This window comes from Melozone crissalis, unplaced genomic scaffold (genome assembly GCF_028551555.1).
Source record: "Melozone crissalis strain CALT ecotype California unplaced genomic scaffold, PUWL_Pcris_2 ptg000034l_1, whole genome shotgun sequence".
Lineage (NCBI taxonomy): Eukaryota > Metazoa > Chordata > Aves > Passeriformes > Passerellidae > Melozone > Melozone crissalis.
In genome coordinates this window covers 3,313,123-3,328,790 of record NW_026535812.1, presented here as the reverse complement: position 1 = coordinate 3,328,790, position 15,668 = coordinate 3,313,123, and the positions used below count along the sequence as shown (strand labels likewise).

The 15,668-nt window shown below is 40.1% G+C and overlaps 1 protein-coding gene across 1 annotated transcript in view; it reads left to right on the top strand.

Annotated features, from left to right (window-relative positions):
- Positions 1-406: 406 nt before the first annotated feature.
- The window catches only part of PIK3CB (phosphatidylinositol-4,5-bisphosphate 3-kinase catalytic subunit beta), a 50,281-nt gene continuing 35,019 nt past the window's right edge, over positions 407-15,668 (top strand). Inside the window, exons 1-3 of the mRNA XM_054282573.1 lie at positions 407-497; positions 13,788-13,973; positions 15,002-15,227. Coding sequence (XP_054138548.1) covers positions 13,821-13,973; positions 15,002-15,227 — 379 coding nt within the window. The 5' untranslated portion in view covers positions 407-497; positions 13,788-13,820. The remainder of the gene's footprint in view (positions 498-13,787; positions 13,974-15,001; positions 15,228-15,668) is intronic.

Sequence of the window (15,668 nt, the reverse complement as noted above, 5' to 3'; positions counted from 1 at the left end):
TTTTGGCTTTAAGTGCAATGGAGATCTGCTAGTCTGGTTCAAATTGAGTGAACAAAAATTTGAAAATATTTCTGGCAGCTAAAAATGCTTTTGACTAATTCATGATCATAAGACTTATTAGAATTAATTGCATATTCACATTATTACTTCCATTTTTTTCATTTCTGCTAGAAGGGTGTTTGTGGATTTGACATTGATTTAATTGTTAGATTAATCACATTGTGCAGTGGGAATGTGGTGCTGAAGTATTTGAATGCAGTAAAAAATAATGTGTTTATTAGGTATTTCTACACAGAAAGTTGGTGCAGCTTTTACACCAAATACAAATTGCTAATTTTCTCATTTGGTCAATTACATTGTATTGTGTTTTACATTTTTTAGATCACATTGAGGTCATCTCGTGGAATCTTCTGAAAAAACAAGAGTAATAGGAAGAAAATGTTTAATAAAAGTATCTTCTCTACACAGTCAAATTGAAACAAGGAAGGTTCATTGGAGTAAGTATTACAGGGCTGGGGTTTTCTGGGGTTTTCTGTTGTCTTGTGCTTGTAAAGTCAGCATGATTATTAGGCTTTTATTGTATTTAGTTTTGTTATAGTTACACTAAAAATAAAAATGAGTGACTCTACTCATTTCAGTTGATCAGCTGGTAATGGACTCGTGGATTGTCACTGAACCATCTTCCCACTTGGAATTAGTTGTATCTTGTGAAATTGGGATGGGTTTCAGGTTTTTCTCTTGGCTGCTGTGTATGCTGCCTGTGGTTTTGAACAGGGGGTTGTCAGGTATAGATGTGATTACATATAAACCCATATTTGCTGGAAAAAGTTAAGGCACTGCTTGTGTTTTCCAGGGAGTTTGAAAATACACTTGGTTTTTTTTTTGGTCTGTAACTCTCCAGTCATGGCCCTTATGACTGACTTTATTTTTGTCCTGTGTTGCAGTTCCATAATTCGTCAAACTTGCTTAGATTTTCAGTTTCTGAATGTCACAGACATCTTTCCTTCACTGTTTGTAGCTCACTTCCAGCTTTTGTGAATTCTGGGCTGACACAGGTCTCTCATTTCTGATAAAAGGAGCTTCTCTAGCATTAAGCATTAGGTAGCTTCTCTACCTAATGCAGGGACTGTGGATGGCACTTTTTGCTACCAGATAAATAAACATTTGTATCCTGATACAGTGTTATTCTTAATTTCTGTATCCTTCATGTGCTTGAGATGGGAAATGTAATAATTTTTCTCTCACTTTGCATCAGATTGTCAGATGTTTAAACATGTTCTCCTTAGAAACTGGGAAAAAGCTGCATTTGTCTGATGCATTTTAAATGCATCTGTCTGATGTAAAATGTAATATGCAAAATGCATATGTCTGATGCATTTTACCCTTGCTGTGTGGTTGTGTGAATGTAACTCTGCAGGAGTAAATAACTCACTGGAAATAGTCCTGAATGCCTGGTTGGGAGTGAAAAAGATCTGGCCATTAGAACTGAGAAGGCTGAGAAGTCATTTTACTTTACAAGAAGTATATTTCAGCATATTACTCTATTACCAAGAGGAAATGACTCCTCTCAGCTTCTTCTTTGAACACAGATGTGTAGAGGGCATCATAATTTGGGTAGAACAATGTCTGTGGAACCTAATCAGACAAAAAAAAGCTTTTCATACTTGGTGTTTTTAACAGAGTGTGTTTAACTGGCAGAATAACAGGTTTGGATTGATCAATTTCCTGCCTTAAAGAAAAAAATTCTATAAAATTTTCAATTCAGCGTGGATTTAAAGAAGTTGATGTGCATTAGTTCCCTTTCTCTAGGTACTTGAAAGAAATGCTACAATTTTTAGTCAGCACATTTAAATTTCATCAGTTCCTGATCTAGGCCAAATGTCAAGTGACTGGTAAATACTCATGTGCCACATTCTTGTGGCACCTGATTGTGAATTCTGACCCCTGAAGTGTTCAGGAGCTGTGTTATGTGGAGTTATTTGTCTTTTACTGCCTTATTAGATTACACAAGGGAAATACAGCACGTGCTCAGAAGGTCCCAGTACAAACAACCAAACCAACCTATTTGCTGCCTGCACACTTAGTTTGACAAGTTAATTCTTGACTCTGGTAATCAAGTTACTAAAACAGATAAACAAAGTTGCAGCTGAGCTCCCCAAACAAATAAAATGAAGAATGTCCACTGGAGACAGCTTTAGTAATTTTAAATCATTGTTCTTAGGCTTGTGCCAGACACAAAACTTGCTCAGGTGTTCCACAGTCAGTAAACTTGTGTTTCTTCCCTCCCTCCCCCCACTTTTTTCCTTTTTTAAATTTTTTTAAGAGACTCAGAGAATTCCATTGTTACAACTTAAAATTAATTCATATTTTCCTTTTTGGAGAAATGTTTTGCAACCCGTTTGTTTGTTTGTTTTTAGTTGGAGTTTGTGTGCTTGTGTTTGTTTGGATCATCACAAGGTATTTTGCAATTGGAATTTTTAAATTGCAATTAGCATTAAAATAAAGTCCTCTCAGCATCTCTATTCACAGTTAAAAAGCCAGATGGATTTCTTGTGAAGTCTTAGATGCAGATGCTGACTCTCACAGCTGGGGGAAAGTAACCCCAGGAGCAGCCAGGCCCTGCTGAAGGGATGCTGAAGGCTCCAAGGGCTGCTGCATTTCTGGGACACTGAGCCTCCATCCATGGAGACTTGCAAAATTATGTGTGCAGACTCCTAAGCAAGATGCTGGAGCTGAGCTTGGAACCAGCTGACTCCCAGGGGTACCTTTCAGGCTAAATAGTCTGTAATTCCTATGTAATCTTAAATATTTTTCGTCCTTGTGATGAATGGCCAGGGCTTCTTTTGGCTTTATCACCTTTATCTTCATGACAAAAAGGGTTTCTAGGATTGTGTTTTTCTACCAAATGGCATTCTATTTCAACTTGTCTTTATAGAACAATAGATATAAAATATATCTAAATATTTGCATTAGAGTTGAGTTGTTGGATTTCCTTCAGTGTTTGCTCAGTCCTTGACCAGTCCTGTCCATGTAACAAATGGCTGTGAGCAGCCACCTCTGAATCTGTGATGCGGGTGTTGAAACTGGTGTAGGAAGAAAAATAACTTCAAAAATCCACATTATGTAACAAACAGACCCCATCAGAAAGGATGTCTGGCCAGATGAAGCATGTAAAATCTATTTTTTTTTCCTTTAGAGGGCATCTTTCTACTTTTTAGGATACATGGCATCTCTGTATGAGACTTAAGCACAAGCTGCTTGTGTGCCCTCCTTGTAGGTGAAAATTTCACTCCTCCTTGATCCTCAACTGCTTTTTATTTCACTGGTTCACCTCCCTCTGTAGATACATGGAATCTGTCTGCTGGAGAATAATCCCCTTTCCTAGAGGTTTTGATCAAAATACCAGAAATAACTAAAAGGTGAATCTTTTAGTCCCTGGGTGAAGAGGTGTCCATCCACTTAGAGGAAAACCTCAGTTTCTGTTTTTAACTTTTTTTACAGTAGAATGTTGTCTAGATGTAACATCTGAATAGCCAGCCCCTGGTGAGATTTGCTGGTCTAGGTTCATTTGTACAATTCCAAAGGAGTGGAAATATAAACTATTTATATTTTAAAATGTCTTATAAGTGGAATGTTTCCTTTGTGTTTACAGTGGAATAAAAAATTATTTTGAGTGGTAGAACAGGCAAGGAAATCCCAGAGAGCAGAACTAATCCTGGCTGATTATTTCCTAGTTTTGTTGTGGGTCTGTTAAGAAGTCAGGTACAATTCTTGTTGAGCAATGGGAGGACAGGGCCTCTACAGTTTACTTAACAATAAAGTTTTGTTTACTTTGTACAATAAAGTAATAAAAGCTCAGATTATTAATGCATCTTTTCAGATTCATGACGGGCACTGCAAAGTAGCTTAATAATAGCTTGGGCTGTTAGAAAGCCAGTCCCTTAGGCTGTGGTTTTGCCTACAATTTGAGATGATTTTAAGAGCTGTCAAGTGGCCAGGCAGCCCTGAGGCTGCTAGGAGCTGTCACTGTGCCACTCCTCCTGCACCCTCACTGTGCTGGCACAAGCACTGGAGAAACACCTGACTGCCTGGCTTCAAATGGCATCTTTATTCTGCTTCAGCTCCTCCTCCTCCTCCTTTCTCATTCAGTCTCACTGTCCATCCTCCTCCTGCCCTCGTGCCCCCTCCTTTCACTTGTTTTGTTAAGCCTGGGTTTGTTTGTTTGTTTAAAATATCCAAGTGAGTGTGCCATCACTTCAATGTTAATCTATTCTTGGAACTCAACATACCCTAACATTTCATGCTGGCCTCCTGATGCTGTTTGGTTTTTTGCTTTTTTTTTTTATACATTATTTTTTAACATGATCTCTCCATAACTGCCCCCGAAGGCCTTCAACTAAAGATCTACTCTTATGTTACCTCCTTACTAAAATGATTTCAAGTTTCATTTCCGGGCTGGGAAAAAGACAACACTCCCTCTAGTTCATGAAGTATCTACAGTGCAGGGTCAAAAGGGCTGAGAACTCACCAGCTGTGATCTGTTCCCAAATCTTCAGTCTCACCTTTGTGCACAGGAACAGGATCTACAGATGCATTGCCCCTCATGTCAGAGCCCGCTCTGCCTGCTGCTCTTGAAGTTTTCCAAAATATCTAAGAGAGCTGGTTAGAAGTGCTTCTAAAGGTGATTCTATTGTTTTCTATCCTATTTCTATTGTTAGAAATGCCTCTAAAGGTGATTCTACTAGATGTTTTCTCACAGCCCAGTTGATATAGAATCCTGAATAACTGGCCTGGGCTTTTTTCCTTTGAGCTTTTCTCCTTTTTGTCTCCCTGACTCCATTGGTGAAGGTGTCAAATGAACTGTTCCTCATATGACTGTGCTTTTCTGAGCTGCTGTTTTCTTCCATTCCTTTATACTCCTTCCTTCTCAACCATGCAGAACTGCATTCCAGCCAGCTGAAAGGGAATGTTTTCCCATAGTGTCCTCAGCTTGTGTGTGATCCAGTGATTGGATGCTTCTAAAGACAGTTTCACACAGCAATATGGGAATGTGAAAGGAGTTTTTCCACTCCCTGTAACTCAGTTTACTTGCACAATTCAAAAGGATGGCCTGAACCTGTTTCTGTATTAATGTGACTATGCAGTGGTTTCAGGGTAGAGCAGAGGATGGCTGTGAATTAATTGGCTGTGAGAAGCTGATGTGTTCCTGTTGGCTTTTCCAGAATTTCCTGCTGCCTGGCCATTGGCAGAAATCTATCCAAAGCCTGGGATTTAAGTGTTATTCACTTGTTCAGTTCCTCATAGATATTCTTCAGAGGGAGCAGCAGATGTGCGTGCTTGCCTGAGTAAAGTATATATATATAGGGTGTATATATATGTAAAAATACATAATTTTATATATATAAAGTATCAGGAAGTAAGATTTTCCTTCTTGTGCAAGCCAAGTCCATAAGTTCCTCTGAGTCTGGAATACCATTTTAGTAGTGTTGTTCTCTATATGTAGACTTGTTTTCCAGGAAAAAAAATTCTGAAGACAGTTTTATTCACAGTTAGTTTTTAAGCTATACTGTTATTGAATTGTAGAATAACTTTTGTAAAAAGGGATGACTAGAGGTAATCTAATTTAACCATCTGTTCAAATGAAGTTACTTAAATTAAATATTAATTTGTAACCAGTTAACATGTTTGCATATTTTTCATATCTCTGAGTCCTGTGTAAGTCATTTGTAAATTTAGGTGGTCAGCATTTCTTGAAAACTGGGCCACTTTTATTTAGAGGCATTAATATTTGAGTAGAAACTGCATTCATTGTGGGTTTAAAATCCTGACTTCAGTTTTCAAAACTTGGTGCATAATGTTATGGGTACACCAGAGGAATAAGGCTACAGGCAATGAGCAGGCAAAATAATCAGGGAGCTGGGATAAAAAAAAACCTCAAATGAAATTATCTTTGTTTGTGGAAAATTAGCTGTATTTCGTGAGGAAAATGAGACAATCTAGACTTGATGGCTGAGAGACCACTCTTGGTACCAGTGTGAGCACTGTGAGGGAAGGAGGCCTTTGAAAAAGGCCTTTTATGTTTTCTGTACATAGATATTTTTAGAAAACTAAATGGTGATATTTTTATTCTGATTTCTGGAGAAACTCTGACTAAATGGACATTTAATTTTCCATTCCATAGGGCCAGCTCATGTGGCAGTTGAACTAAACTGCTGGGAAATATTTATAGTACCACATGATCTTTAAAAATAACATTCCAGTCTACTTTGTAGATGTCTTGAATTCTTAAAATCTTTGCTATTGTAGGTAGATACCCTTGACATTTGTGGAGTGGAAATACCTCTGCTTTGCTGATTTAGGCATTTGTATTTATCATCAAGTTGATTGTATTTTATTTTTAGATTTGGAAGCAGTTTGGCTGGAAATTCACCTGTGCAGCTGTAGAAGGGCAGAACCTTGAGTGGGTTCACTCTAGGGCTAAATAAGAATTGCCATGGAGGGTCTGCAGGGTTTCCATGCTCTGCAGTGGCACACATGTGACTGTTCACAGAGGTCCAAGGATGACTCCATGTTTCAGAAGGCGGATTTATTATTTTATGATATATATTATATTAAAACTATACTAAAAGAATAGAAGAAAGGATTTCATCAGGAGGCTAGCTAAGAATAGAATAAGAAGGAATGAATAACAAAGGCTTGTGTCTCAGACAGAGTCTGAGCCAGCTGGGTGTGATTGGCCATTAATTATAAACAACCACATGAGACCAATCACAGATGCACCTGTTGCATTCCACAGCAGCAGATAATCATTGTTTGCATTTTGTTCCTGAGGCCTCCCAGCTTCTCAGGAGGAAACATCCTAAGGAAAGGATTTTTCAGAAAATATCATGGCTACACTTCACTCATGCTGGAATAGGCAGTGCTGCACCTGTCACATTAAACCTTTAAACTTGGCTGCAGCTCCTGAAAGGAGGCTGTGCCCAGGTGGGGTCGGGCTCTTTCTCCAGGTGACAAATGACATAGCCAGAGTTCACAGCCTCAAGCTGTGCCAAGGGAAATACAGGTTGGATATTAGGGAAAAGTTTTTTACAGAAAGGGTGATAAAGTCCTGGAATGGCTGCCCAGGGAGGTGACAGAGTCACCATCCCTGGGTGTGTTTAACAAAGCCTGGATGTGGCACTGGGTGCCAGGGTTTAGTGGAGCTGTTGGAGCTGGGTTGGATTTGATGATTTGAAGGTCTCTTCCAGCCTGGTTATTCTGTGATTTCCGTTACCCCTGGTGTCACCCTGTGTCTGTTCTGTGGGTGAGGACCGCGCTCTCTCTGCGCCTCGCTGCATGCACAGGCCGAGGCCACTGGGGCTGTGCCAAACGGGGGGCACCTGTGCCCGGTGCTAACATTGTGTGCCCATGGCGGGTAGGAGGGCATGGCAGAAATGGGGAAAGCTGAATGGCGCTGCGGGCTGCCCTCAGAGTGGGGGAGTGGAACGGGAGCAGTGAGGCGAGCGAACGGGAGCCATGAGGGGATGGAACGGGAGCCATGAGGGGAGCAAATGGGACTGAAGCGATGAGGGGATGGAACAGGAGCCATGAGGGGAGCAAACAGGACTGGAGCAATGAGGGGATGGAACGGGAGCCATGAGGGGAGCAAATGGGACTGAAGCCATGAGGGGATGGAACGGGAGCCATGAGGGAAGCGAACGGGACTGGAGCCATGAGGGGATGGGACGGGAGCCATGAGGGGATGGGACGGGAGCCATGAGCAGAGCGAACGGGACTGGAGCGTTGAGGGAAGGGAACAGGACTGGAGCGATGAGGGGATGGAACAGGAGGGATGAGGGGAGGGAACGGGACTGGAGCCATGAGGGGATGGAACAGGAGGGAACGGGACTGGAGCGATGAGGGGATAGAACAGGAGCCATGAGGGGATGGAACAGAACTGATGAGATGAAATGGGAGCAGTGGGGGAGAGGGAACAGGAGCCATGAGAGAATGGAACTGATGAGGGGATGGGACAGGGATGATGAGGAGATGGAATGGGACTGATGGGAGGATGGAACAGGGGTGATGAGGAGAGGGAATGGGAGTGACGAGGGGAGTGAAACAGGAGCATGGAATGAGGACATGAAACAGGAGTGATGGGGGCAGGGGATAGGAGCAATGAGATGGAGCAGGAGTGATGAGGCCATGGAGCAGGAGTGATGAGACCATGGAGCAGGAGTGATGAGCGGAGAGGGTCGAGCTGGTGCCCAAAGTGCCCCTGTCACAGCCTGTGATGGTCCTGGGCAGCTCTCGGGCACTGCTCTGGGCTGCAGAACAGCTCCTAGGAATTTGGTGCTGATTGAGGAACAGAAGAGAACGTAGTTCTACAGAGCTGTGAACTGCCCCTCATCTAATGCATATATTTGTCTTTAGTGTCCTCAGAAGAAATCAGACTTTTAAAATCTTTTTTAAAACCCTTTTTCTAAAGGCCTTCTAAGTTTCATAGGACATAAGTCTTCCTGCATAGTCAGACTCCTTTTCCGTCGTTCTAATAGGTTCTTCTCCCTTGTTTCTTCTCAAATATTTCATTTATAGCTTGCTCATCCTTTTATAGTACTAGATGTTTACATGGTTAGAAAAACGATTACAATGGTTGTGTTGTGTAAGTGCTTAGTGTTTCTCCTACTTACACTATGTGATGTGCTGCTGTTTCCTAGAAAAAGACTGTGGTCAGATTGTCATCTCGTCTGTTCTGGACAGTGAGATACTGTTCAAACACTGTTCCTGTGTGTCTGCATGGGGTGGCCCTTTTCACTGCTGCAAGACTTCTGGTTTTTTTTAGCCCCTTGACTGCCACATGATGGAGCAAGCAGTAGATAAAGAGCTGTATTGATCACAGTGATGGTTGTCTTGGATGTGGTGCTCAACAGTTGTAACAACTTATTACATAAAGCAAAAATCTGGATAAGCAGAGTGCCCTTAGTTTTTGCATATCCAAAACAAGTTTGCTTCTGATACTCATCCTTTATGTCAATATTTATAGGTTTGGTGAAAAAGAAGAATAAATCCAGCTTTATATTTAACTTGAAGAGCTGTAGATATTTATTTGCCCTTAAAATGCACCTGATTTTCGAAGAGATGGTGTAAAAGAAACTTACAGAAAGTTACTTTTCAATATATAAATGATCCTCCCCTCCAACTTTTTGCCATCTGTTTGGGATGATAGCAAACTGATTTCATCCTGAGAGAACTGACCACATCTCAGGGCTGGGTGACATCATTTCAGATGGAAGATAGCTTTTCTAAAGACTTTTCCAAAGACTTGGTGCTCAGGAGAATAAATACTAGGAGAGATAACAGGGCATCAAAATTCTCCTCTGGCACTGCATTATATGTGTGTTTATAATTACCACCTTCTTTGCAGCTACTTTTACTTGTGTTTGATTAGTATTCTTCTGGATTCTCGTTCAAGATAAAACATTGAACATTGTGTTGGATTTTATGTTGGTGTTAACAACAGAAAAACAGATCTCAGAGGATGAGTGATAGGGGATTTGTGGTGAGTTCAGAAGTAAAGGATTTAATGACACAGTGTGAGTTTTCATAATTGCTGCATTCTTCAAAAAGTTGGTTTTAGAAGAACTTATCTGACTCAGATAAATGTTGAGTGTTGATGACAATTAAAGTGGATTTGGTACTTTTTAATGTCTAAGCCTTTTGCTGATATGATAAATTATTTTCAAAGGAGAGTTCATTGCATTGTTATTCCATGTTTCATTTTTTGCAGTGCTCCAGACAGGCTCACTGTGAGCATGTTCTTGGGCAGCTCTTAATTTCAGGGTACAAAGGACCTTTGTATCTCCTTGGTCAGCACTGTGATATTTGCACCTTCTGGATTTAATTCCTGTATGTATGCAAGTTAACTACCCAGTACTGGTAAAATTGATTTAATTCCTGTACCTGTGCCAGTTAACTACTCAGCATTGGTAAAATTGATTTCTCCAGCTCTGCAGTGGTGGGCAACCCTTGGAGCTGGGTGGTCCTGGGCTCTCAGCAATGTCCTGAAGGGGTCACAATGGATTTGAGTTTGGCACAAGGTAGTCTTGCCTGCCTTCAGGAAAATGGGTGGGTGGTTTAGAAAGAGAGCACAGCCCCGGTGTGTAACCACAGCCTCTGAAATCCTACTGAGCCTTTGGTCTGAAGAATTAATCTGAAACTGCTGGGGATGTTCTGAATGCCTGGGTTTTGTTAACTGGTACTGTGCAATGTTCCAGTGGTTCTGCTGGTGGCCAGCACTTGCTGGAAGTGTTGCCTACATTTTGTTTTTTTTCCAAACTAGTTTTGTACCTGCTCTGTATAACCTGGACATATGATTTTAGTTCTGGTTTGCTTAGGGAGAAAACATGAGGGGGCTGCAATTCACATAAAAATATCTGCAACTTACTTTTGACTGTGTCTGTCCTTAAAGTATTTTAGAAATCAGTGAAGAAGCAGCCTGCTTCTGGTAGCTCTTTCTTTTCTTTGTTTGTTTTTTTTTTCCTTTTTCCTTTCCAAGTGGTCTTGTTGATTAAATGAGATGTACTTTTGTTGGGAGGTGAGGGAAAAGCTGTAAGATCTCCTGGCTTCTGGAATGAACAAATTCTTTTGTCTGCCTAGAGATGGAAAGTCCTTTAAAAACCACAACAGCAACACCCAACTGAGAAATCCTATTTTAGGGCTTCTTCTTTGTGTACATTAAATAAATGAGTGATAAATTTCCTTCTTCTGCAGATGTTCTACTCATCTGTGTTCCGTTTCTTTCCATTAGTATAAGCAGCTCTGGCAGAGCTGCTGGTATATGAAAATACAAATTGATTAGGAGGGAGAGTGTGTGGGCACACACAAATATATGAATGTGAAATTTGCAGGTTTAAGCTTAGAGAAAATTTACACTTACATGGGAAGGTTTGAATGCTGTCTGTCAGTACCACCTGTACCTTAGCAAGGCATTTTGTATTGGGCTTTGCTCCTGTGACATTCCAAGTCATTGATTAGACACTTGAGGAGCCAAGGTTAAGTGCTGCTTTAATTACTTCCTTCTTTTGTAAGTGAGGTTGTTGTTACTGTGACAGTGGGCAGGAATAGCTATGAGGTTAACAGCCTGAAATAGCTTTTTATTATTATTTGAATTGTTGGTTTTTTCCTTTAGCTGGAAGTTGTTTAAAATGTCTCTGGTGCTGTTACTCCCAATCCAGATGGCTTTTTGCCTTTGTTTCAATTCCTAGATGTGATATTGAGATTTAGTCACCACACACGTCCCAGCTGGGGCCGTGACTCATCCCCAGAGCTGCTGTGGGCTGGCAGTCTTGAATTTCTCAGGATAAAACCTGCTTCTCTCACCCTGTCATGTCAGCTCTTGGGGCAGAAGGGGTGCTGCCTGCAAAGCACACTGACCTGCTTCCTTGAGGAAGGAAATGTTAAGTAAGTGCCTGCAGGCAAGAATAGCTCCTCAGCATGCTCACATTGGTCAGATGGCTTCCCTTCCCTTTTTTACAATTCCATTTGCATTTTCAGTTAAAGATTCTGGTGTCTGTGCTGGAAATCTGTAATTAGAAACAAGTATCTTACAAGAACTTTATAACTCTCTGTTATGGTGTTTGGGCTCCAGGATACGGAGCAGCATTTTTAAGTCTTGTTTCTTTGAAGATTTTAAACTCTTGTTGATGCACTTAAAGTGGTTTCAACAGCTACAACTGCGGAAAATATCTGAAAGAGGATGAAAATAGAAAAGATACACTGAATTAAAGCAGGAATTAACTACATACAAAATAACTACATAAAACAGATTTTCTTGCTGCTGTACCTGTCCAAGTAACACTTTGTAATGGAAATACCTCTTTATTTTACCCTCATGAGCACAGAAAATAACTGCAAATGTGAATATCCAAATATGAAAAATGTACAATAGTAGTATCTTTTGCTGACTGCTAATTTCAGTTCCAACAGAATTGCAGCCAGCATTTTATGAGTACAAGTAACTGGATGGAGGAAAACAAATAGTATCCCATTAAATAGCAGCTTGTGGAAAATATACTGATTGCTAATGAGGAATTAGACATTTTATCTTGGTTTGTTTTTTGGGTAGATGCTGTGTTATTCCAATAACATAGTTTGTGCTGGATGTAATGGTGGGGTAACATTTTATTTCTTTCCTTTAGACAGCTTAGAGCTCACACACCATGCTAAACTTTGCATGTCCAGTGATGAATGGATGGATTTGTAAACTGTGGTGATTCAAATAAAATACCTTCATATCTGAGTTGTTATTTTTACCATGCTATCACCTCTAATTACTTATGTTCAGTGTAGTGGATTTTTTTTATAAAAATGTGGACATAATGGTGGTAAAACTATTTTTGATAGAGATGATGGTAGAAGCTCCCTAATTATTGCTTCTATTGAGAAGAAAAATGTTTCTCCTTATGTACTTATGCTTTCTGAAAGGTAAAGGTGTTTTATTTGGCATTAATAAAAACTGTGCTATATTTTATCTAGTACAAGTGGAATGTGAAGTGATCCATGCATTGATGTGGTTCCAAGATGTGTTGGCAGCTTGTGCTGGTCCTCACAGCTTTGCTAAGGCCAGGTGGAAAGGTGTTGGAATGATCTGGCTTTTGTTTTTCAGTGCATTTATGTGGCAGTTCGAGGGGGATGGAGTGTGTTGGCAAATAACTGAGGCAGCTTTGATTTTTGTGGCAAGTTGATTTTTGTGCTGCTGGCATCATCTGTTATCCATTGTGAGGGAGGGAAGGACTAATTGAGATATTGGAAAGCTGCGAGTGGAGTTCAACATTCTGACATTCTCTGTTACAAAGGGTGATTTCCCGCATCTTGTGCTGTCCAACAAGAATTCAAAAGATGCAGGAGTAACTTGTGTGTTAAAGTGCTTTATTGTAGTGTTTTCCAATGCTCCCTATCCCTCTGGCAGCTGAGGAGCATTGTCTGGATGAGGAGGAATGATTCAGTGAGCCATGGCTAAAGGGAAAATTCAGCTTTAGAGAGTGGTAATCACAGAAGAAGACTTGGAATGTCAGAAAAACCAGTGGTGGCATTCAAAGTAAATAGGAATGTGCTGAAATACAGAGGACAGGCAGCAGGAAGGCAGAGGAGTGAGCCAGGGGAGATCATGGGCAGGGTTTCCTCCTACCCTGCAGGGAGGCAGTTCCCACCGTGGGTGGAGTTCAGTGATCCTTCTCTAAGGGTGAGAACAAATTGAGATAAGTGTCTTCAGAGGAAAATGGCACTTTCTAGTAGTGCAGTGTGTAGCAGAGTCAAAGAAACTTTTCCTGCTGTTAATGCAAACTTTCAAATTGCATGTCACTGGCCACATTCATGGAAAACTAAGAGGAAACTTGCAGAAAATAAAATAATGAAACTGACCAAATATTGCCACTCTTCATCCATGAAACTTATTTTGGTTGTGTTTTACACAGGTAAAGTTTTAGAGAGAACTTGAAATTAAGTTAATTAATTAATATTTCTTAGTTTGTTTCAGCTAACCTCTAATTAGTTTTTTCTCTTCTCACTTAGTTTTAATGATATAAACATCTCAATAGTGCTTTGCTAGGCAAATACTTTTAGAATATTAAATAGCATTAATGAGTAAAAATGTGCTTATGTGTTTGCAATACTGGCATTTGTGACCTCAGAGTTGTAAGCTGAGCTGTACAAAGCAGGCTTATGTCAACCTTCCAAAGACTTTAAAATGTGTGTCTAATTACAGAAGGTTAAGTATACTGAATTTTAGAGTTTTTTTCTTTTTCCCTAAGGCCATGTGGTTATGATATTATTGAGATTCCATAATGCCTCCTGCCGTGACAGACAGCCTTGACATCTGGGCAGTGGATTCACAGATTGGTTCTGATGGCTCAATATCTGTGGACTTCCTGTTGCCCACTGGAATCTACATCAAACTGGATGTCCCTCGAGATGCCACCATATCTCAGATTAAACAGGTAACACCAAATGGGCATTTAGCTGAGGGTTGGAATGAGGGCTGGTTCTCATTTTGGCCTGCCCTCTGGCAAATCAAGTCATGAATTTTAGCAGGCATAGACATGAGGTACTGGAGGCACGTGCCCAGCAGATTGACTGATAAAGGAATGTGTCTGGGGGGGTCAGCACTGGGTTTGGGCAGGGGGCAAGGGTTGGAAAGTGGCTCCTTGCTGATAGTTACACTTCAGCAGAGGTTATTCTAATAGCTCCAATTAATACTGTACTGCTACTCTAAAGCTTTTTCTAACACATTGACAGTCCATTGTTTGCTGAGCTAACATTGCCCTGATTAGATTTTTAAAGTCACAGATTGGGCTCCTGCTTCTGTTGACTGGCACCAAAGATAATTGCTTTAAAAACTGCATCTGCCTCTTCTTAAAGGTTTTGTACAAATTGGAGCAGCACTTAAAGCACGATGGAATGTCCAAACAAGGGAAGGGCAGAATGTAAGGAAGTGACCACAGACACTAAAAAGCAATCTAATGACCTTTGATCAGATAATGGCCATATGGGAACATTGCCTAATTCCTCAGTAACTTCTCCCAGTGAATGAATTACAGCACAGACTAACCTACTTCTAATACATCAAGTGATTTCAAGTGATAAAGATTTTGAAAACAAATGTGTAAGTGACAGCAATAAGGGATTGGAGCTAAACTGCCTGGTTGCCTTGCTGCTTGTGGCACATGGAAACTTGACATGCCGTGACTATATACTGTTGATGTTTAGCTGTTTCCCAAAGAAAAGGAATGCTGATGCTAACTCCAGAGGTCTGTCCTGGAAATCACTCAGGATAGAGACTAGAAGTGAGACAAAGTAAACATACAATGATTTGTAGTGGTAAAATTTAAACAAATTAGCAAACATGTTTCTTTTCTATTTTTTGGGGATCATAAATGGAAATGAATGGTACCTTCAGTACTTTAAGATGTGTCCCTATTTTCTGTTTTTGGGGTTTTTTTCATTTATTTCTTTGTTTTCATTGCAGCTGTTATGGAAGCAGGCACATTCCTACCCACTCTTTCATCTCCTCATGGAGATTGACTCTTACATGTTCTCATGTGTGAATCAGACTGCTGTACATGAAGAATTAGAGGATGAAACACGGAGACTTTGTGATGTTAGACCCTTTCTTCCTGTCCTTAAACTAGTGACAAGGAACTGTGATCCAGGAGAAAAGTTGGATTCCAAAATAGGTGTCCTAATAGGCAAAGGTAATTCCATTTATTTTTTTGAGAAATGAGGTTAAACTTTGTTGTGTATGAGGGTTTTAATTGGGCAAGCAGGGGTGGATTTAAAAAAAAACTATTAAAAATTCAGTATTTCCCTTTGTCAAACAAGTACTGATGTAATTGGAAAGAATTTAAATACTCAACATGAAACACATGCAAGTTATTTAAAGCTACTTTCTGTATTTAAAGCATATCAGGAACATCAATCAGGAACAAACTTTATTTTGTAGATGAGGAAAAAAATATATTATTATTATTAATATATATTAATATATATTATTATTAAGTGAAGAACAGCATAATCCTTGAAAAGTGTTATCATAAATAACCTACCACAAAACTGGATACTCACAAGGAGCTAGAAATTATGATTTTATTATACGTGGTGTCTGAGTTGGTTAACAATGATTCTTGCTTTTGCTC